Consider the following 23,944-nt stretch of genomic DNA (forward strand, 5'->3'; position numbering starts at 1 on the left):
TGCCTATGACTAATGCCACAATGTTAATTGCCTTTTTCTCTTTCAGTTGCACTGTGTTAGGTGAGGTAGAAGTTTAAGCTTGTTTATTAGTGTCACAAGTAGGCTTACATTGACGCTGCAATGCAGTTACTGTGAAAATCCCTTAGTGGCCAGAAATCGGTGCCTGTTCAGACATGCTGAGGGAGAATTTAGCATGGCCAATGTACCTAACCAGCACATCTTTCGGACTGTGGGAAGAAACTGGAGCACCTAGAGGAAACCCACACAGACGTGGGATGAATGTGCAGACTCCGCGCAGACAGTGACCCAAGTCAGGAATCGAACAAGGGACCCAGCCATGCTAGCCACTGTACAACCATTTTCTGTTGCACATATTGCTATACAACTATACCAAATTCTTCTTTTCACAATGTTAAGAGTGACAATAATCTGTGTTTAATAAAATATTGAACATCTCCATTAAAAAAAGGCAAAAAGCAGGATTACATTTGAGTGTAACTGCCATTCACATTATAACATTTAGTCATTTCTACCCTAAGATAGTAATAAAAATTTCCAACATTTGGGTAGCTTCATCATTATACCAGTGCCCTATCATGTAAGCTCATGGACTAAAAAAAATGCACAGCCGGATTCATGCACTGCTTCATTAATTCTCCAAATGTGTGCATTTAACTATGCTTTAAAAATAAACAACTGTTATTTAGCCTATCATGTTTCACAACTTACTTGAATATATTGATGCACATAACTGGTTTATTGGTTCAGAATTTTAGTCTTTGTGACTGTTTCTTTCATAGAGGCTCATATGCCGGAATTTTACCATCTCACCCGAGACTCATAAGATCCTGCCTGAGGCCATGGAGAATGCCGTTCAGGGAGTCAGTGTCGGTAAAATTTTGGCCTTGGAGTCATACAGTGCAGAAAAAGCCCTTCAGCCTGATTGAGTCTGCACCAACAATATTTTCCTGCATTTGCTGCATATTTATTGTGATCTTTTAAATCATAAATCAGGCTCTTGAGTGTAACAGTGTTTTATATTGCTAATTTGTTGTTAGAATAACAGTATTGTGTTCTCACCACTGATGGTATGCAATAACATAAAGGCGGTGAATTCTACAAATGATCCAGAATCTAACATTTCAAAAGCTAAGTCATGCAAGCATCTAATGCAACAAAAAAGGGCATCCGTCCTGCTGGCCTCCTAATGGACATTGTAGTATTATTTGCACACTGTCAAAGGAAATTGAATTTCAAAGTACATTTTATTGGGAATAATATTCATCGCATGGTTTTGAAATTGTGTGAAATAGCTTGTAAACAGTGTTTTTCCTCAAACCCTACATTCAGCTGGAGGTTTTATTTTCATGAGAACAAAAGAACATTAGAAATAGGGGCAGGAATTCATCATTTGGCCCCAGCACATTCACAATGACTATGGCTTTATCATAACCATCCTGCCCACTCGCCATATCGATCAATAGCTTGAGAGATCAAAACCCTGTCCATCTCAATCTTGTGTTCCTTATAAGAGTTCACCCAAATCCTCCTGAACAACAACATTTACAAGTTTCAGAACATTTATTAAACATTCTGCTTTTCTACGCTTACTACTAAAGTGGATAACCTCACCGTTACCCACATTACACTTCATCTGCATCTTGTTGTCCATCCACTGTCTATATCTCTCTTTTCAGCCTTTGTGTCCTCCTCACAACTTGCATTCCCAGCTAGCTTTGTATTAGCAGCAAAGCTAGGTACATTGGGGGCAATTCTTCCAAAAAATTCTAAGTGCTGAATTCACAGGAAAACTGGTGCAAGTCACAATTGTTTTTTAAGTTGGAGTTCAGATGCTAGTCTTCCACACTGTGCAATTCAGAGGGCACAATCATGAGTAACATTAAAATATCATTCATGTCAGAGTCTGACAATTCTGGAACTCTGCAAATGCGCAATGGCCCCAATCTGTCAACTGCACTTTGCTAACCAGCTCGCTCACTGGCCAACCTGGGACTCTCGCAGAGCTGCCCCTCCAGCCTCATTCCACCCCCACAACCATCACTCCTGCCATGGCCCATCGCTGCCCCCATGATCATTCCTAGGGCAACACCTGATTCACTCCATCCAGGAGTGGCCCAATCCCCAGCACCCCCCCAGCAGTTATGATCCCCCCCACCCCGTCAGACCCATCCGCCAACAGGGGGCATACCACCCCCCCAACCCCCCGAGTGGTAGACCCACATTGCCCGACAGATCCCGCCCCCGACAGATCCTGCCCCTACCAGCCCGCTCCATTCGCTGGCCTCCGTCTAACCCTGAGCCGATCCCAATGCAGAGTGGCAGCGGGACCTCCCCCACCCCCCCCCCCCCCACCCTCACTGATTACCCCTAATCCATGCCCCCATCAGGTCACACCTCTAAGCCCTGCCACAATAGGCCACATCTACTTGGTACTGCCCCATTCTCAGTGAGCACTGCCCACTAGGCATGGGGCAATGTCAAGGTGCCTCACTGTGCATGGGCAATTTGCCTGTTGGACAGTGCCAGGAGCACAGGCTGGCACTGCCAAGATGCCCATGCCCAGGGGACACCACCGCACTCACACCTCCTGACGCCCAGGATTGCTCTCCCCTTCACTCTCACACCAATTCCCCAGAAATGGGGAGATACTCTCAACCCTGCCAGAGTGAATTCATACTAGTGAGATGGGAGATGTTATTGGACCCGGAGAATTTGATCTCAGGTCTGATAATGACATTCAAAAAGTATTAAAAATAGATTAAAATAACTTATGTGGTCTTCCCGTCAGTTTCCTATGTGGGCCCGACCGCACCGGATTTCCGGCGGTGGAAGATGCGCATGCATCAGGAGCACATGCACGATTTGGCACAAGTACGCACCTCCCGGCCCGACCAGCCAAAAAATTAGAGGGTCGGAATGGAAGACTCACTCCCTTTATTTTTAGTCAGTAATTGCCTTACAATTGTCTGCTACATGCAAGCTGCCAGCTTGAAAAAGCTCCATTTACCTCTATTTCCTATCTTCTGGCCAAACCTTAGCCAAGGTAATATATTACCCCAACACCATGAGTCCTAACCTTGCATATTGACATTTCCTTGTTGCTATCAATTTTAGTTCCTGCCAACCAATTACAGCTCGACAGGGAAAGCTTATTCCAAATTCTCTGTAAATGTTGCCAGAATCAGTTAGTGGGGGGTGTGCCATTGAGAAGTCTCTCTTCATTAGCCAACATGGTGTATAGGACATTAATAACCCTCTGTATTCAATGGGACATTACTGAAACCTATTGTATAAAAATCCTTCATAGTTAGGAAAATAAGCATTAATTAGTGTGCTTTCAATCATATTTTGCTTCACCAAAGGTGGAGCTTCTAGGAATTCATTTCCAAATCTGTTAATGCTTAAGATAAGTCATACCAGTATTTTCTGAATGGTTTCCACCAAATACAAATCATCTTCAAGGATGGTTGCTAGGCTTGGTCCCTCACCGCAAGTTTTCTCTTCAACTTTTTTGTTGATAATGGGCCTTGTAAAGGCATTAAAGTATGCATCTGAGACAAGATTGGCAACAGAGAGAACAATTCCTTGCAGTTGTACAATAAAATCGGAAATCTCACTCTGGAAAAGAAATCACAAAGAAGTGTTAAATAATCCTGACTCGGTTGAAAGTCCAAGTTTTCCGATTATAGGTTTTGGATTATTTCTAAAATATTATGTTGGATTCTTTTTTGAGGCTCTTCTAACTTTTTAAAGTTAAATTAAAGCTAAAGTTTATTTATTAGTCACAAGTAAGGCTTACATTAACACTGCAATGAAATTACTAAGAAATTCCCCTAGTCACCACACTCTAGCGCCTGTTTGGGTCAATGCACCTAACCAGCATGTCTTTCAGATTGTGGGAGGAAACTGGAGCACCCAGAGGAAACCCATGCAGACATGGGGAGAATGTCCAACTCCACACAGACAGTAAATCATGCTGGGAATTGAGCCCAGATCACTGGCGCTGTGAGACAGCAATGCTAACCACTGTGCCATCTCCATAATATCCATAATTTCCATAGTACACCTAATGACCTAATATATATCCACAGCAAATGTGAATTAGAATTTCACTGTTGATACACACTACAACTGCTTTTAGTAAATTGTCAGCAGCAGAGTCAATTTTCACTAGTTATATGCATTCATTTTGGTATTATGTATAGGGCTCTAATTTTCTAACCTTGGTGTATGCTTTAAAGGTGGTGAGTGCAAATTGATTCATCTCTAACCCATGACGTTTGCCAAGTAGGAAGGAAATGTATGGGAACACTATGACATGCAACTGACCCTCTGAGCCGCACACCATCCTGATTTGGAACTATATCATTATCGCTGGGTCAAACTCCTGGAACTCCTTACCAAACAGCACAGTGGGTGTATCAACACTGTGTGGACAGCAGCAGTTAAAGACGGTGGCTCACCAATACCTTCTCAAGAACAGTGGGTGATGGGCAACAAATTCTGGCCTTGCCAGGGATCCCCACATCCTTTGATAAAACCTTTTGAAATTTCCATCGCTGGCAACTTTGTACAGCAACGGGTCATAGGCAGCTGTTTTGACAGTGCCAACTCCATCAGAGAACTGGACATTCCTGATCACTGCAAATTAACACATGGGAGGGGAATTTTCCTGTCCTGCCAGCCATGTGAATCATTGCGATCGGTGGGGGGTGTGAGTGGGCCGAGCAAAGGTCTGTTGACCTCAGGTGGGATTTTCCGGATTTGGGGTGAGCACAACCGGAAATTCCTGCCCATGGAATCGGGCAAGGCCAGGTTTTGAGGATACCAGCTCAGAAATCTAGTGAACTATGGTGGAAACTTAATCTGGAATCAGAATTCATTTGACAAGTAAATTCAAAAGTGTTGCTGACTTCACATTTCATGATATCAGCTTACACGTTCTTAATTCACTGACTGATGACAGGGCTTTTTTAAGGTTATTAAATCATTAAACTGACCAGCACTATGAAATTGAAAACATTTTCAGATGCACAGGAGCACATTATTTACTTGATAAATTGTTCTCTACATTAAATCATTCCAAAATTCAGATTTGGTTACGTCAGTTGTCCTTTTTGCTTTAATCTTTTCAATAAATTTTAGTTCAGCCACTTATTCCTCTGTTTCAAATTTGAAACAAATTATTTTGAATGACTTCAAAAGCTTAAATGTGTTCAGCTTTAGAGATTTTATTGACACAAGTATGCAATGGAATTTCATTTTAAATGTCTAGATTCAGCTCAAAAGGTGTTGTTCATATAGCTGCCAACCAGACTGTGCATTTATTTATCATGATAGTTTTATGAGCTCTTAATGGGATTATGTTTTCAATTGGATTTTCAATACTCTTTATTTTGACAATTTTATGAACATCTCAAAAACTTCTCAATTTTATCATAGGAATTATAAGTTCCATATGTAGTGAATACTGATTGAAAGGGCGTGAGGAAGGATGATGGGGGGGTGGCAGTGGGAGTGGGGAAGGGATCTAGAGGGGACATGGGGACAAAGAGTGATATAAGGGGATATGAAGAGTCATATAAAAGTGGTATGATGGTGATGGTGATAGGGGATGAGGGTTAGGGAGGCTCACACACATCTCCAGAACTGGCCTGACGTCCTGATGACCCTTTTAATCTGCCCACCACAGTATCTGCCCACGCCTTTCTTCACATCAGGCCTGCTTCCAGAGGTAACAACTCCAACGCCAGCCCATTCTATGACAGCCCACCATGAAAATAGCGGTGAGCAGGCACTGCCGGCAGGAAATGGGATTGCAATATCAGAAAAGGCCAAACACCCAAATCCAAATTAATCATGAAGACAAACTGTTAAGGATGGATTTCTGTTTCACAGGTAACAAAAAACAGATATATTAGAAAAAGTAGCTGAAATAAAACCCAAACTAAATGTTCTGTACAAACCTCAAATTCACCAAGTGCAGGACGAAACACCAGATCTTGATAACTTAATACCATATCTACAAGAAACATTGGTACGAACAGTTCTTCAGCCTGGACACTTTCATCGTCAAGATCTTCATCATCAAGACTTTCATCTGCGAACTCTTCAACTGTGGGAAGGCTGGCCATTAGTGCAAGAGACTAGGAAGATAAATATACAAATATAAAACAACTGTATCATCAAAATACTTTGCACAATTAAATCTGTTCCAAACATTTCTTCACAATTATTTGGCTATAAATTAATTTATAGTGTGCAGCTGTAAAACTACATAGATCTTACTATGTGATTCTTTCCACGCTACTTTTTATATCAAAGTACATTTAATGACGTTGGCGGCAGCAGGGGGCGGGGGGTGGGGGGGAAGCGGCAATGGGTTGCAACAATATGGTTTGTGAAAATGTGGCGGTCGCTGGATGTGGTCCCCACACCTGATGCATTTCATACAACATAGCATGAAATGCCAAGATCAAATTACAGCAAGCACACGCAGATCAGCTGCGCACAGGATGATATTTTATTCAATATAAGCCCAATCAGTGTGGGGAGGATCCATCTGACACTAACTGCAATTTAAACTGTCTGCTTACCATTTACACTTTGTGATACTGGTTCCAAGAGGGACGTAGGGGTGAACACAGTCAGAAGGCAAATTGTCGGTGTAATGTCAGTCTAGCCATGGCCCCTGTCTTGTGATGCACCAAAGACATGTTGGTAAGGTCTGCCTTCAGTTCATTGACTTAAATCGTTTTCAATGGAGCCACCATCCTTCAAAGCTGCATACCCACTGACTTTAAAAACCATGTACCTTCTCCATTGTTCACCCCCTCCCTCACCCCAACAATGTTCAACCCCCACCCCTGTAAATGTTAAATTCCTCCTTGCCCCTGACAACATTTATCCTTCCTTCAGCCTTTGCCAATGTTGAGCATCCAGCAATGTTCTATCTCTGAGCACTTTCAGCCCTTTGCTCACCCCTGTTGCGGGTGGTGGGGGGGAAAGGGGGGGGGGGGGGGGGGGGTGGAGGAGGAGGAGGAGGAGGAGGAGGAGGAGGAGGAGGAGGGAAGGGCGTGGGTGCTTGAACATTGCCAGGAGGGTATGCTGAACATTGTGCAGAGAGAGAGGTGAACATTGTCAGTGATGCAGGGTGGCTGAAAAGTGTCAGCAGGGCGAGCAGTGTGAGTATAGTCGGTGGGTGAATATTGCAGTGTGAACATTATAGGGAAGGTGAACATTGCTGGGAGTGCAGTGTGAACATTGTGGAAAAGGTGAACATTGCTTTGGGTTCTGAACTGCTGTTCGCGACTCCAGCTGATTTACTTGGGAGTTTAGCAGGTTTTATACTTAATAAGAAATCTCGAATTAAATTTGTGTAAAAATCAGGCTTGGTATAGTGCAACAGCTCAAGTTTCCATGGTTCTGGCCATCCCATCCCATCTCATCACAGTGCAGTCTGGGCAGGCTAAAACCACCAATCAGAGCTTTCAACTTTCCACCTAAGTACCATGGATGTGTGTACACTGTGTTTCCTTAGGGTCCTGATACACATTAGAGATGCAAGCTGAGTTGGAGGCCTCCCTCCATAATTTGGTGGGACAACTTCCTTGTTTTTCCACTTTTTAAAAGATTTTGTCCAAATATTTTGAACATCTACCTTTTTTTCCAACTCAGCTTCCCTTTCAAAATCATTTGTGCTCCAAATTCGAATAAGTTCTTCCTCTGGCACATGTCTCAGCTTGTCCGTCAGGTGATTGAACAAGATTGTGATGGAATTCACTGTGAGAACATGCAGTGTGTTCACTATGAGATAATCAGTAAGGCGAATGAAGCTATAAAGGAACAAAAAAACAGACGAGGTATTGAAATTTTGCTTGAATCATTTATGATGGCCCAAATCATCCCATTAGCATCATGAACAATGAGCCCAATGCTGATCAGACACTTGCCCGAGAACACTGAAAAAAGTCTGACTTCTGACCTGCAGTGCACAAGGTCTCTTTCAATACAGGAATCCACGCAAACAGTAGCGAAGATAATTGACACAGAAGATTTTTACAGCAATAACTGGGTTAAGGTGAGTATAAATATCCATTGTGCAGATCAGTAAATTGGTGAATAGATGATTGAGCAAATGGATAGGATATTTAAGTGGGTGGATGGTCAGTGGGTAGGCTGAGTGAGATGGTAAAGTGGAAGAAGGGTAGGATGGTAGAGTGGCAGGTGGATAGGGTGGGTGGGCTGGGTAGATGGGTCAGGGCTAGTCAAGTCAATTAGTAAGGTTGTCAGGTGGCTGGGATTCATCAGGTTGGATCAGGAGGGGTGGTAGCCAAGTGGTGGGGACTGGTCAATTCTGGGGGACAGGGAGCAGTCAGGTCAGGGGAGGAGTTGGGAGGTCAGGTTTGATTGTAGGGAGGGACAGAAGTGATAGTTGGGAGGTCTGGGGGGACTTTTGGGGTTCAGTTGCATTGTCTCCAATAGTCAGGCTGGCAATTTTCTGTCCAACATTTCCTGAATAACTACCTAGGGAAGTAAATCAAAGCTAACAAAATCTCTGACTATATCTCAGAGTCAGAGACATTTAGAGGATCCCAGGAAGTAAGCAAATTGCCCACTGGTTATTCAAACCTCTCAGGAGATTCCCACAGGGATCCATGTGATCCTAATGTGCATCTGAACTTGTACATCGGACAATCATTGGACCAGAAATTTGGGTTGATAACTAAATCAGTATTTTTATACATTATCACTAACCAGGTTAACCTCCTGCAGTGAGACCTCTTGTTCGCTTGTCCAGTATAGTTTATTTTGTCTGACGTCTCTGTAAGGATCTCAGTGGCAATTGACGAATTCGCAATAGTTGTATCACCAATACCTGTAAGTCAGTAAAATGTTTACTTTGCAGCAGTATGCACAATCAGAAAAGCTATACACCGCAAAATAAGTTACAATTTTTGAAGTTATATGAACAGATAAACATTCATCCTTTGCAGCAAATTACCTCAGCCAGTTTTCACATAAAAGATGCCATCTAGTTTACTTATGGAGCTGATGTAGTTTCTAAATCAAAGACTTTATAAACATAGTTAAGGTTTGATAAAAATATTCATTGTCAACATAAATTCACAATTTTTTTAAGTGCAGATATGGGGCAGCATCACAACATGGTGGCAAAGTGATTAGCACTGCTGTCTTGCAGCGCCAGGGATCCGGGTTCAATTCCAGCCTCGGGTCACTATCTATGTGGAGTTTGCATATTCTCTCTGTGTCTGCGTAGGTTTCCTCCGGGTGCTCCAGTTTCCTCCCACAGTCCAAAGATGTGCGAGTTAAGTTGATTAGCCATGCTAAATTGCCCCTCAGGGGGATCATTAGGATAAATATAAGAGGTTATGGAGATAGGGCCTGGGTGGGATTGCATTTGGTGCAGACTTGATGGGCCAAGTAGCCTCCTTCTGCACTGCAGGGCTTCTAACCGGAATTTAGGTGGATCAAGGATTTCATTATATGCGTAAGTGGTTGCAAATTGCTTTTAGAGCTAATCACATGAGCTGATGGTGATGCCATTAGGGTGTTGCGCACGATGCTGTTTGACTTTCAGTCTATACTCTGTGCAAGCAGGAGGTCCAAGAATAAATCTGTTGTTACTTGCTTCAATCTAGGTGTGAAACCACAACCATTTCCTTCTTAGAACCTACAACTCCTAACATAGTTAGCACGTCACATTACAAAGTAAAACATAAATTCAGTTGGACAAACAAGCACACTTGTACATTGCATTCCAACCATTACCTGCACTCTGTATCTCAGACAAGTAATCATCTGGTATAAATCCAGCTTCCAACAAGGCTGTGCAACAGGCCATCTTAACTGTTTGTTGTGCAATTTTCCTGAACTGGGCCAAACGTTCAGCACCCTGTAGAACAAAAGCACATGCTTGATTCAGTTCTTTCAGTTTAAATTTATTTATTACTGTCACACTGCAGTGAAGTTACTGTGAAAATCCCTTTGGCAACACACTGGCATCTGTTCAGGTACACTGAGGAAGAATTCAGCATGGCCAATGCACCTAACCAGCACATCTTTCGCACTGTGGGAGGAAACCGGAGTACCCAAAGGAAACCCACGGAGACAGAACTTTACACAGACAGTGGCCCAAACTTGGAATCGAACCCGGGTCTCTAGTGCTGTGCGGCAGCAGTGCTAACCACCTTGCCATCGTACAGTTCTAAGATTACTTGCATAGATAATCAAACTTGTTTTGAAATAGTTAAGCCTCAAACTTTCGACACCAACAAGCAATAAACTATATTGTACACTTTAACTGAGCTAAGAATTACAACACGAAAACAGATCTCCATACAAGCAGCAGTCCTAGCCTGTTCCTATTATGTCATACTTTTTCCAATCAGAATGTACTGAGAGAACAATGAGACATGTGGGATCTTCGAGTTTGAGTGACAAAATAATTCCAAATGGATTCATTTTAACAAAGGACTTACAGAAGAGGAAGATACAGAAATGGAAGACAAGAGGGAGAGAATATCAGAACACATTTCCAAAGTTAACTTGAAGGAATTGCTGCTCACTAAGCCAGTCAAGATCCAGTATTGAGCACAGCATGATCAATCTTTAACATTGCTGCCAATAAATCAGCAGGCATTGATTTCATTGAATCTTCTTTCCACTGATATTTGCATTTTCAAAAGTGTGACTGCCACTACAAAAACCTTTCTATCTTAGCCTCATTTGCTGCCTCTACCTGTCAGCATACGCAGTGGGTAAGGTTGATATTCAAAAGTCTTGCTAGTAGCATGCATTAATCTGCTCCCATTCTTCTTACACTCAACTGTTAGGCAAAGGGGATGTGGTGGCCGGAGAAGACAGCTAACACAGGGGGGAATCTTGCTACTCCACAACCACTGTCATTTGCAAAAGTCCACGACATCACTGGGCAAACAGCGGGAACTGGTAATTCAGCTGTCCAGCTTAAAGCTTTGGGGAGAGGGGTTCAAATCTCACTGTAACAGCTATGAAATTAAAATTCAATTTCAATAAAAATTGGATGCTGGTTTCAGTAATGGTGACCATGAAACTATCACCGCTTATTGTAAAAAAAAATCCCAGCTGGTTCACGAATGCTCTTAAGGGAAGAAAATCTGCCATCCCTCCTTCTTAGGCAACTCTGAGGTTTTGGAGGACCAGAAGGTAAGTGATCTGGCCGATATGTGACTCTACGCCCACAGCAATATGGTTGACTCTACGCCCACAGCAATGTGGTTGACCCTTAACTGCCCTCTGAAATGGCTTAGCAAGTCACTCAGTTCAAGGGCAATAAGGATGGGCAATAAATGTTGGCCTAGCCTGATACACACACATCCCATGAGCAAATATATTATTTAAAAATCCTACAAGGTTAGCTCTCATATTCCCCAGAAATCTGTCTACACTTCCCGCTGCCTCAGAAAAGCAGCCAGCATAATCAAGGACCCTGCGCGCTCCGGACACACACTCTTCCATGTTCTTCCATCAGAAAAAAGATACAAAAGCCTGAAAACACATACCAACTGACTCAAGAGCATCTTCTTCATTAGGCTTTTGAATGGCCCTATCATATATATTAAGCTGACCTTTCTCTTCACCATACCTTTAACTGCAACACTATATTCTGAACCCTCTCCTTTCCTTCTCCCCTATGTACTCTATGAACGGTATGTTTTGCCTGTATAGCTTTTCACTGTATCCCAATTCATATGACAATAATAAATCAAATTAAAGAGTTCATAACTGCATCAGGCAAGATGGAAGCTTCTTCTGACGACACCTCATCATCCCTACATTTCTTTCAATGATATTGCTATCCTCCTTGACCTGAGCATTTGATTGGGGAATAATTCAAAAATGTCCACGATGGAAACCTTCGCCCAAAATCTTCAGCCCTTTCCCTTTTATATTTTAATCCTAACATGGACAACAATGACTCAGTGTGCCTCCCCCCAATCCATAACATTTTCTACTCTTTCCAAAATGATCCCTTGCCAAGTAGCTGGGAGGCAAAAATGCATCTCAAAATCTTGGTCTGAACGTCAAAAGTTAGAGTCTCCATACCTTAGTCTCAGCTACTTCAGGAATAAAATTTCAAGAGTGGTATATGTTACCTCTTCAAGCTGTTGGAATTGAACGGTCTTGAATTCCTCCAGGGTGTACGTGCGTCCTTTCTGAATATTACATAGCGCCATGTCGCGAATACGGTAACACATGTCACTGATGTTGAGAAGAGCAGGCCTCAATGCCTTTATGGAAGAAAAGCACAAGATATTTTATTACAAGGACATGATAAAATCAGCAATAAATGTTTTGTGGGTGGTTATATATAAGGCAGCTTGCTTTCTTGGGCATTTTGCATGACTTCTGTTATTTATTTTCAACATTGTAAATGAACTAAAAGATCTATGTAAAAGGTATAAAGAAATTCATTTTTATACACTTCTACAAAAACATAGTGCAGGATTGCACACCACCACAACCCCCCACAACAGCCCCAACCCCTTTAGGGAGGTTAATCTAACTCCCTCAGCTCTCAACCTCACAACTGGCTGAGATTTTCCAGACATTGTGATACCCCCTCCTTCAAAGAGAGTCCTTTAACCACATTGGAAACAGTGACCACCAAAGGGAGACAGAATTTGGAAAGTAAGTGAAAAGAGCAGAATTGCATTATCCCAAAACCAAATTCCACCAAATGGCAGAAAATACTCATCCCTGGAAGCAAAGAGGTTATGTCAGAGGAATATAAAGCCTATATTAGACAAACCAAAGAGTGTTGTTTACGGTTCTGGTCTCCATATTACAAACAGGGCATAGAAGTACTGGAAAAAGTTAAAACAAAAGATTTCTGATACTGTCAGAACTGAGAGGAAACATCTGTCAGGGAAGACGTCAGGCTGGGTTACTTTCTGCAGAAAAGACTGAGCGATGACCTGATCATAGAAAAATGGAATTGCAACAGCACAGAAGAAAGCCATTTGGCCTATCCAGCAGAATTTAATGTAGGTGACAGGAATCTTGCCTTTCAGCTGAAGAGCCTGCAGGAGTTCCATTTCACTTCTTTTCAGGGAGGCCCACCACAATATTTGGGAAGCAGTGGGCCTTTAAGGATTCAGAGGTCTCAACCAAGTTAGCACTGCCGGTTGGCACTGTTCCAATGGGCAATGCCCAGATACCAGTCATGATCCCCAACCACCAGGGGCTTCAATGATCTATCACCAACCCACATCCCGCCTCCCAACTCTCCATGCCTGGCGTGGCCATTATGCCTGGTGTCCATTTGCAGTATTGGTTCTCGCCCGTCTCCCGCTGCGCCCAAGGATCGGAAACTACTGGGAGTGGGGAAGATGCTAATTTAAATTTGCTGATCTGGTTCCCAACCTTATTGGGTCAGAACCAGATAATGTCTGGGATTGGTGGGTGGGAAGATACCGATGATATTTGGCAATGATGCAGAATGCACTAAACCACTGACCTTTGGTTCTCCAGCTCCGCTCCACTCCAACATGTTCCTGTCAGGCGCGACTCAGCTGGAAAATTGCAGCTAATGAACTATAATGGCCAATAGTACTATGAACACCCCAATATCTCACACTAATGTCAGTTGACCACAATTCAACATGAACATGCCCCTGTCTACATGAACGTGGACAAAGTAGAAATGGTACAAGTAAAAGAGGGTTGGAGGATAGTCAATGTTGTTCCTTTGTTTAAGAAGGGTAGCAAGGATAATCCAGGTAATTACAAACCGGTGAGCCTTACATCAGTTGTAGGGAAATTATTGGAGAGGATTCTTCGAGACAGGATTTATTCCCACTTGGAAATAAGTGGACATATGAGTGAGATGCAACATGGTTTTGTGAAGGGGTGGTCATGTCTCATGAACTTGATCGAGTTTTTTGAGGAAGTGACGAAGATGATTGATGAGGGTAGGGCAGTGGATGTTGTCTACATGGATTTCAGTAAGATCTTTGATAAGGTCCCTCATGGCAGACTGGTGCAGAAGATGAAGTTGCATGGGACCAGAGGTGAGGTGAGGTGAGCTGGCAAGGTGGACACAGAACTGAATTGGTCAAAGAAGATAGAGAGCAGCAGTGCAAGGATGCGTTTCTGAATGGAAGGCTGTGTTCCTCAGGGATCAGTGCTAGGACCTTTGCTGTTTGTAATTATATATAACTGATTTGGAGGAAAATGTAACTGGTTTAATTAAGTTTGTGGACGACATAAAGATTGATGGATTTGTGGATAGCGATGAGGACCATCAGAGGATATAGCAGGATATAGATCAGTTGGAGACTGATGGCAAATGGAGTTTAATCTGGACAAACATGAGTTAATTCATTTTGGAAGGTCTAATACAGATAGAAAATATACAGTAAATGGCAGAACCCTTAAGAACATTGATAGACAAAGGGATCTGGGTATACAGGTACACAGGTCACTGAAAATGGCAATACAGGTGGAGAAGATAGTCAAGAAGGCATGCAGCATGCTTGCCTTCATTGGCTGGGGCACTGAGTTTAAAAATTGGCAAGTCATGTTGCAGCTTTATAGAACCTTAGTTAGGCCGCACTTGGAATATAGTGTTCAATTCTGGGCGCCACACTACCAGAAGGATGTGGAGGCTTTAGAGAGGGTACAGACAAGATTTACCAGAATGTTGCCTCGTATGGAGGACATTAGCTGTGAGGAGAGGTTGGAGAAACTCGGTATGTTCTCACTGGAATGACAGAGGTGACCTGATAGAAGTCTACAAGATTATGAGAGGCATTGACAGACTGGATAGTCAGAGGCTTTTTCCCAGGGTGGAAGAGTCAATTACTAGGAGCACAGCTTTAAGGTTTAAGGGGTAAGGTTTAAGAGAGATGTACGAGGGAGATTTTTTACACAGAGGGTGGCGGGTGCCTGGAACTCGTTGCCGGGAGAGGTAGTGGTAGTGGATACGGTAGTGACTTTTAAGTGACAAATACATTAGTAGGATGGGAATAGGACAGGAATAGAGGGATGTGGTCCCCAGATGGTAGGGACTTTTAGTTAAGTCAGGCAAACATGGTCGGTGCAGGCTTGGAGGGCCAAAGGGCCTGTTCCTGTACTGTAATTTTCTTTGTTCTTTTCTTTGGTCAATGGCTTCAAGTTCTTCTGTGTGCAGGTCACCAACAACTTGTCCTGGCCCCTCCATGCCAACACTATAATTAAGAATGCCCACCAACTCCTCTACTTCCTCAGATGACAAAGAAAATTTGGCATGTCCACTATGACTCTCACCAACTTTTACAGATGCACCTAGAAACCATTCTTTCTTGTTGAATCACAGCTTGGAATGGCTTCTGTTCTGCCCAAGCCCGCAAGAAACTACAAAAGGGGTGAATGAAGCACAAACCATCACGCAAACCAGTCTCCCATCCATTGACTCTGACTACACTTCCCGTTTCCTTGGAAAAGCAGCCAGCATAATCAAGCACCCCATGCACCCCGGCAATGCTTTCTTCCACTTTCTTCCGTCGGGCGAAAGATATGAAAGTCTGAGGTCACGTACCAACCGACTTAAGAACAGCTTCTTCCCTGCTGCCATCAGGCTTATGTATGGACCTACCTCACACTAAGTTGATCTTTTACTACACCCTTCTTATGACTGTAACAGTACATTTTTCACTCTCTCGTTTCCTTCCCTATGAACGGTATGCTTTGTCTGTATGGCATGCATTAAATCCTACTTTTCACTGTGTATTCATACACGTGACAATAATAAATCAAATCAAATTACTGAGCATATCTATACCACAAAAACTTAGAAAAGCAGATGAATTAGGCAATGATACTGTATAAACAGTTTGTGTTGATACTCACTGAGTTCACTATGAACAAGTTGTCCTGCAATGCACTGCGATAGCTGTTGATCTTCTTGGAACGTACATTTTTTCGCCAGACAGTAAAGGCCTTCCATTTGCGAAAAAGTGCAAACACTGGAATCTGAATAAGTTGCTTGTGATACAAATATTCTTGCTCCCAGCGGTCTAGTTCTATGAAATCAATGTCTTCATTTTTCATGTGTAGGAGTCCATCCTGGCTGATGGTGTAATAGTCATTCTGGTTGATATCCTGATAGGCAACAACACTAAAAAAAAATGCATTAGGTTCAGCATGGTAATATTAGCAGTTAATTCTTTGACTCATATTTCAGAGCTCAATAATTATTATTTACATTGGTCAATGTAAAAATAAAAATCATGAATGCTGGAGGCTAAATGCAAATTTGCAAGAGCACAGCAATTGCATCAACACTGAAGTAGAGTGGGGTAAATTTTCAAATTCAGATCAGCTTTTCTTGACCTTCTGTTCAAAACTATTCTTCTGTTTTCACAGATTTATGTTCTCTGCCCTGAACAGCCTCTTAGACCTCTAAAGGTACTGCTACACAACTGGTCCTTGCGAAATATGGAAAAATCCATAAAAGCAAATTACTGCGGATGCTGGAATTTGAAACCAAAAGAGAAAATGCTGGAAAATCTCGACAGATCTGGCAGCATCTGTAAAGAGAGAAAAGACCTGACATTTCAATTCTAGATGACTCTTTGTCAAAGGCATAGAAAGTGCACAAATCAGAAAGTTCATCCAAATGCACAATCCAGGTGCAAATGGGTGAATCTTGCATTAAGGGGGACTTTACAGCTGAGAGGCCCACCAGTGTGATTTCTCCAATCAATTGACCCCACCCCCGCCATGACCAGGGGTAATCGAGTGGGGAAATCCCACCAGCAGAAGGGCCATTCTGGAACTCCTGGTCAGCTCTCTGCTTCTGCTCCCCCCCCCACCACCCCCCCAACCACCATCACCAGCACCATTCCCACACATGGATAACAGGGCCAGAAAATCCCACCCCCTTAGTTACAAAGTTACAAAGGCATGGAAAGAGTTTTTGCACAGCAAATGAGCTGAAATAGGGGCAGAGGAAAGCAATGATATTGAGTTAGAAGTGGATGGACCATGCGACGAAAAGCATATGGAGGCGGAAGTTCAGCTTGGAGTGCAACATAATACAAAGTCTGGTACAGCCTAAGATAATGGTCAGAAAAGATAATATTTTTAGTAGCTTGGGATAAAACTTTTAGAAGAAATCGATTTTAGTCTTCCGATATTTAGCTGGAGGAATTTACATTTCATCCAAGATTCAATAATAGGCTGATATCATAAAGGTATTGGAGAGGTCAAAAGGAGTGCTGGAGATATAGAGCTGGATTTCATCAGTGCACAATTGGAAGATGACCCTATCCCTACGAACAATGTAAAGGGTTATGGGCATAGTGAGTGTAAGAGCCCTTGAAGTGTCCCATCAGCCATGATCATATTAAATGGCTGAGCAGACTCGACTGGCTTATTCCTGTTTCTATGTTCCTAATGGATCTTTGTGGGGCTCGGGAAGTGGGAAAATAAATTGATGCTAGATGTAATTTACCTTCCATCGGATAGATAATCACATAAGGATCGTGTGGTTTACATGTGTTGAAGGCTGCAAGAAGTTAAGCAGCACAATGTAGGATCTTGTCCAACACCATAACTGCAAAGGAAGTAATTTTTAACTGTTTGGGGCTTTTGGGAGTGATTCAGATAGGGGGCTGTGGGAGAAAATAGGCATGGATTTTTTTGTCAGCACGGACCTTGGATAAGGACGGAGGTACAATACTAGTTATTCAGGAAAGAAACACCCAAGGCAGGGCTTTTGAAAATAATTATCGGAAATGGGAGTATAATGTTTCACTCTGCTAAAATAATGTGCTCAACTTAATTTATGCAAATGACTATGACATTTTATGAAATGCAATGTAATAATTTGGAAATATGCTGAAATCTACAATAGTGTGATGTTTCATGCAAATTAGAGGTTGGAACTTGCAGATTAAGTCTGCAGTTAGCGTCAAAAGCACGCTAACTGACATATTGCAACATCAAATTAGAATGTTGATTTATTGGAAGTTCACTTGCTGATCTCACTTTCATGTTTACTCTGACGCTATTGGGCTTTCCATGACATTGCTCACTGTGCATTAGCTGAAACTGGAAGTTTGAAGCAATAGAGGAGTTGTGCCACATAATGTGCAATGGATTATCATGGATTAGCAGTGGTGCCCTCATGCCAAAGCAACTAAAACATTTCTGGATTTCTGCTGGCTTGGCAGAACTGCAGGACCTCCTCACCTCCACCGTTACCCTCTCCCCCCACCTGCCCACTGTCACCCACACTCCTGCACCACCACCACCTCCCCCCCCACACACACACACACCAAAGAGAATAAGATTGGGGCTTGTGGTTTCCTGTCCCAAGTTAAAAATAAAATTCTGCCCCTCATTTTCTGGGGTACATGGTGATTCCCAATCATTGGTCAGTTAGCAATATTGTCTTGTAAAGTAAGGGGACAGAATCTTCTCAATTCTGAAATGGACTTAGCTTAGGATCACAGCAGAGACATTTGGTCTTGTTCTTTGTTACATTCACGTGCTTATCAGGGATTCATTAACAGTTGAGTATTTCTTTTAAACAACCAGTCACAACACTCAAAAACGAATGACACTTAATCAACAACAGTTAATAATCAACCAAAAAAAAATCCGCACAAATCCTGCCTGCTTTTTAGTTCATGCTGAGTAACTTGTGACCTAATCAGTATTCAGAAGGTTTCTTTACGCTCATGAGTGACTTAAATCTGATTGGTGTCGGTCTCCTCAAAGGTATTTTATTTACACTGTGTGATAAAATTGATTTCTCTCTTTGCTTAATTGAGCGAGCTCTACCCAAAGCCTGAGCTCAATTTAGCTCAACGTGTGTCACGAGCCCCAAACACCTCCTGGTTAGTTCCGTTGTGGGTGGTATGATACCTGTATCGAACGTTCTGTCGAGCTCTTCTTTAACTTTTGCCAGCAATGGATGTGGAACCCTCCTGGGAGTACACAGACATTTAGGCTAAGCATCTTGAAGCAATATATGATATTCATGCTTGAGTTTACCAAGCCCCTGAAAGAGCTATGGAACATCTTGGCAAAATTCTGTCCAGTTCTCTTGTAGGACTTCATCTACTTTTTTTTCAGAATGTTCAGTGTGTACATGCATTTCTTTTCAGTAAAAATATGCTTTAATTTTGCAGAACAGAAAGAGTGTCTGTAATCTGTCACCACTTGTGGCAAAGGGTGACAATTACCTGACCTTTTACTTGAAGGTATGTACCACTTGGGCTTTGTAGCTTAATGCTTGATTGTTGGATGTCAATTACATTTAGCCATTCCAAATGATCAACCAGTATTGTAATGCTGGCCCCAGTGTCACATTTGACATTAGTCTTAAAGCCTTTAACTTCCAACATAATTGACCATAATTCTAGTTCTTGACTTTTTACTTCTGCTCGGAATTATAATTAGCTTTCTTATTGCCAATTTTAATCATAATTAGCTTTCTCATTGCCAATTTCTTGAATTGTCAGCATTTCATAGACAATCCCTTGCTTTCTTATTTTATGATTTTTTTAAATTATTTACAAAACTTGAAATGTCCTGTCTTTACCCATTGGAAACACTATGGACAATCCTGCCTTCTGTGCTGCTTTTGAGCACTGCAGCATAAGCATCTCAAGATGTCTGCTGTAGTTTCCTGCCCTTTTCCCTATTTTGGAAAGCTTTTGAGTGGACGCATAAGCCTACACAACTGATAGACTCATCCAAAGCTTTGGTATATTTACAGAATATAGCCTTATTTATCTAGGTTTGGTCATCATGGACTCTGACAATAATGTAGTTCATCATTAAATGCATTATATCACAAGAACTGTCTAGCATATACAGGTCTGTAGCAAACAATTTGAAGGAATCCCCTGGCCTTTGGGCACACCGATTGAATCATGCTCATTCAGTTATGAGGTGTGACTTTGAGCTGCAATATGCATTAAACACTTTTAGGATGGTTTCAACATCTGCTGAGAATCTTCTATCCCTGGGAAGATGCCATCGGCAACAGACCCTACTGTATAGGGGAACGAACTAACCTGGCGCTTCTGCTGCTGGGATGCAAACCTGATGATCCTTGCTACCTCAGAAAATGTTTCCTTTCCCCCAATTCTAAACACTGGCCTCTCTGAGGACCTTCAACTTTTTCAAATGGGCATGGAAGGGACAATGTTCAACTGGCACTGACATCGCACTGATTCTCCAAGTGCCACTCATCAAATGTAAGTCTCCTGATTTTTCCTTTGAAGAAGACTTCTTCCAATATCTTCCAGGAGTCTTTTGTTGATGGCACCAAATCATTTTTAGACTGATGTTACCACTGCTGCTACCAGGTTTGGTAGTTCTCTTTGGATAATTTGTGGCCTAATCATTATTAAGAAGATTTCGCTCTACTCATGAGTGACTTTGGTCTGACTCAGGTAGGTTTAAACTACTTTATTTACATTGTATACATGAGACGCTTCTAGATAAGTACATTTCTCTTGCGTACAGATATCTTCTCTACCAAATATCTAGCACATTACTGTTAATAGCACATCATAATACACTTCACTATCTCACTACCATAACTGCTAACCCGTAAAACGACACTTCCCTGACCTTGCCGGATTTTATTTATTCCTACCCAGTGCCCTGACACTCAATAAGAAACAATCAGATTAGTCATGTAATTAACTACTAGACACACACAGAATTGTCATGGGATTACGATGGAAAGAATGAAGGTGTATTATTCAATCTCTCAAAAAGACATTTAAACATTATTGCCGGAATTTTAATGTTCTGCCCGCCATGGGAATCGAAGCGGACGAGGGCCGAGCCATCAGAAGGTCCATTGGCCTCGAGTGGGATGTTATGGTTTTGGGAATAGCAAGGCCATAAAATCCTACCCTGCGTGTTCAGGACCCTCTCCAGAATTTAGGCACATAATCTCAGCTGGCGCTTGAGTACAACATTAATATGTCAGTTTTCATTTAGGAAGGTGAAACTGAGGCCTGGTTGTCTATTTAGGCAGATTTTAAACATCTAATTCCCCCAAACTAAAGAACAGAAGGCAGTTTATTCAACACATTGTTTAATATTCCTTCCATCAACCAACAGCACCTAATAACAGATTTACTGACTAGTCATCACATTGCGTTTAGTGGGACCTCAAGTGCAAAAAGCAACTGTCTCCATCCTGATACCTTATCCAAAGAAAACAGAACCTCATCAATATAGAATTAGTCTAATTTTGAACTGAAGCATCAGTGTGAGTTATACATTACATCAATATATAGATAGATTTATATAAAAATAAAATACTGCAGATGCTGGACATCTGAAATAAAAACAGAAAATGCTAGAAAAACTCAGCAGGAATGTCAGCATCTGTGGAGAGAGAAACAGAGTTAATGTTTCAACTCCAGTATGAACTCAAGCTTCAAAGTTCATACAGACTCAAAACACTAACTTTGTTTCTTCTCCATAGATGCTGACAGGCCTGTTGAGTTTATCCATCATTTTCTACATTTATTATAGATAAATTTAGTTACTGAAAATATAAATAAGAATGTTAAAAATTAAAGTGTACCTCAAGTTATAAAAATCATAATTAATGGAATATTTGGGAGCACTATAGTTCATGTACAAAAATCCCAGATGTTTGTTCTTCCGAATTATTGAAATAATTTTTAAAGGATCTTGTACATTTTCACGGATAACATCTTCCACTGAAGGATATGTAAGTTCTGGAGGTGAAATCATTTTCATGCATGAACTTGTCCGACACAGAGCAATACTGGTTTGTTTTGGTTGTGGTGGAGTTGGCACTCTACATACGTCCTGGTCAATCTGCAAAATAAATAATGTGGTTAAAATGAGAATAGTTTTATACAATAGCAAGCTGAATTTAAGTTGTTGCAATTATATGGGGGTTTAGTGAGGACACACCTAGAATACTGTGTGCAATTTTGGTCTCCTTCTCAAGGGAGTGCAGCAAAGTTTATCAGGCTGATTACAGGGATGAAGGAGCTGATGTACGAGGAAAGATTGACTAGGTTTGGATTGTTTTTGCTGACATTCAGATGAATGAGGGAAGACTTATAAAATTCTAACAGGACTAGACAGGGCAGATGTTGGGAGGATATTCCCGATGGTGGGGAGTCCAGAACCAGGGGTCACAATCTGAGGATTCAGGGTAAACCATTTATGACAGTGGTGAGGAGACATTTCTTCACTCAAAGAGTGGGAGCCTGTGGAATTCGTTAGCACAGGAAGTAGTTGATGCCAAAATAGTGAATGTATTCAAGAGATGGCTAGATATAACACTTGGGGCAAACAGGATCAAAGCTTATGGGGAGAAAGCAAGATTAGGTTATTGAGTTGGATGATCAGCCATAATCGTGATGAATGGCGGGGCAGACTCGAAGGGCCAAATGGCTTTCTCCTGCTCCTATCTTCTACATTCCTATAAACACAACAATCTCATTCTTTATATTTAGATAATCCTCAAATTGGTATGGTTCACAAGGCAATAAATCACTCCTAACTTAGAAGTTTGATTTAATTTTTTTATTGAAGCTACAGTCAATGAAGCAATCAGATCTTTAGATATATTTTCTGGGTGTCTCACTATAGGTTGAAATAATTTATTCTTCTACATATCACTGACTGGGTCAAATTATGAGCACTTCTGTATCCTTCAGCTTCCAAGGGAAGCGATTCATTGGAGAAGGTTCAAAGGACTGCAACTAGGTCAACGCTTGTGTACAGGGCTTAATGTTTATCAGGGTGTTTTGCTTTTATTACAGAAAAGAAATGGGCGGGATTTTATGGCTTTGCTCATCCAGAAACCATAAAATCCCAAGGTCACCGAATCTTTGCATGATCCCATTTCCATTTTACAGATGCGTGACTTGCTAGAGATTAATGCTCACATATAATTTCTAATGGAAAACTAGAAATTTTTCTTTGTTCCACCTGGAAAAATCCCAATCTTTTCTCTTTTTACTTAACCTTTTGGTTATTCCATATTCTGTGCCGTAGTACAGTTTAATGTGTGAAATGATGATACGTAGAAGCGATTTCAGTATTTATTCATTATATGTGCCCTGCAAATTGTTCTTTGGCATATAAATCCCCAAACATACATTTAATGGAGTGAATTGCACAATGAAAATATAAGTTTACATAAAGACTCACATTAACCATTGAAAATCCCAATGTAAATCAATTCTCTTTCCTTCATCATTGTGGAATTTGTTCCTCATTTGGAAGGAAATAAATAATTAGGACATAAAGTTTAATAATTTGCTTCTGAAGGCCCAATCACTCAGATATTTAATTTTTCTTCGGTCAGCCAAAAACTATCATGACAAAAAGTCAAAATGCATCTTTTTACAGGAATTAGGACAAATGTGGATTAAATTCTTATCCTACCCAGTTCTCAAGCAGAGCAATGCAAAAGCAGAAGCTCCAAATGATGGTTTCAGTGTTTTCCCAAATGATTGTGTGAGGAAGGGGGAACAATATATGGTCCTTGACATCTACTGGCAAATCACGTGAGTGCATTTCACAAGTATGAGGTCAAACCAAGTGCTCTCCTGACAGCAGAAATATTGAGGTCAGGTACATCAATAGGAGCGTAGTTTATGAGAAGAAAAAAATAGAACAAAAAGCACATTATTTTAAAATTTGTTCAAACCTGTTTCTTTGATACATCAACTGAGAGTTTTGGTAGTCTTAAATCTAAAGAAGCAGTTCCTGGACGCTTTGGTGGTATACTGGGTGGCTGCCATCCTGCTTTGATCTGTTGCTCTCTATTCTTTGCATAGATGTACTCTGGGTGTTTCTTATCTTGGTACTTCTTGAGTATGGGCTGCAATACATAACAATTGCATTGAGG

General features: G+C 41.5%; 1 protein-coding gene across 1 annotated transcript in view; it reads right to left on the reverse strand.

Annotated features, from left to right (window-relative positions):
* The window catches only part of dnah6 (dynein, axonemal, heavy chain 6), a 300,004-nt gene that overhangs the window by 257,563 nt on the left and 18,497 nt on the right, over positions 1 to 23,944 (reverse strand). The window contains exons 3-11 of the mRNA XM_080188484.1: positions 23,744 to 23,917; positions 21,632 to 21,891; positions 15,916 to 16,183; positions 12,180 to 12,314; positions 9,814 to 9,937; positions 8,779 to 8,899; positions 7,682 to 7,856; positions 5,988 to 6,167; positions 3,439 to 3,639 (exon numbers count right to left, since the gene is read on the reverse strand). Of these exons, the coding sequence (XP_080044610.1) occupies positions 3,439 to 3,639; positions 5,988 to 6,167; positions 7,682 to 7,856; positions 8,779 to 8,899; positions 9,814 to 9,937; positions 12,180 to 12,314; positions 15,916 to 16,183; positions 21,632 to 21,891; positions 23,744 to 23,917 (1,638 nt within the window). The remainder of the gene's footprint in view (positions 1 to 3,438; positions 3,640 to 5,987; positions 6,168 to 7,681; positions 7,857 to 8,778; positions 8,900 to 9,813; positions 9,938 to 12,179; positions 12,315 to 15,915; positions 16,184 to 21,631; positions 21,892 to 23,743; positions 23,918 to 23,944) is intronic.

Source organism: Carcharhinus amblyrhynchos, chromosome 5 (genome assembly GCF_965287045.1).
Source record: "Carcharhinus amblyrhynchos chromosome 5, sCarAmb.v2.hapA, whole genome shotgun sequence".
NCBI classification, from domain to species: Eukaryota; Metazoa; Chordata; class Chondrichthyes; order Carcharhiniformes; family Carcharhinidae; genus Carcharhinus; species Carcharhinus amblyrhynchos.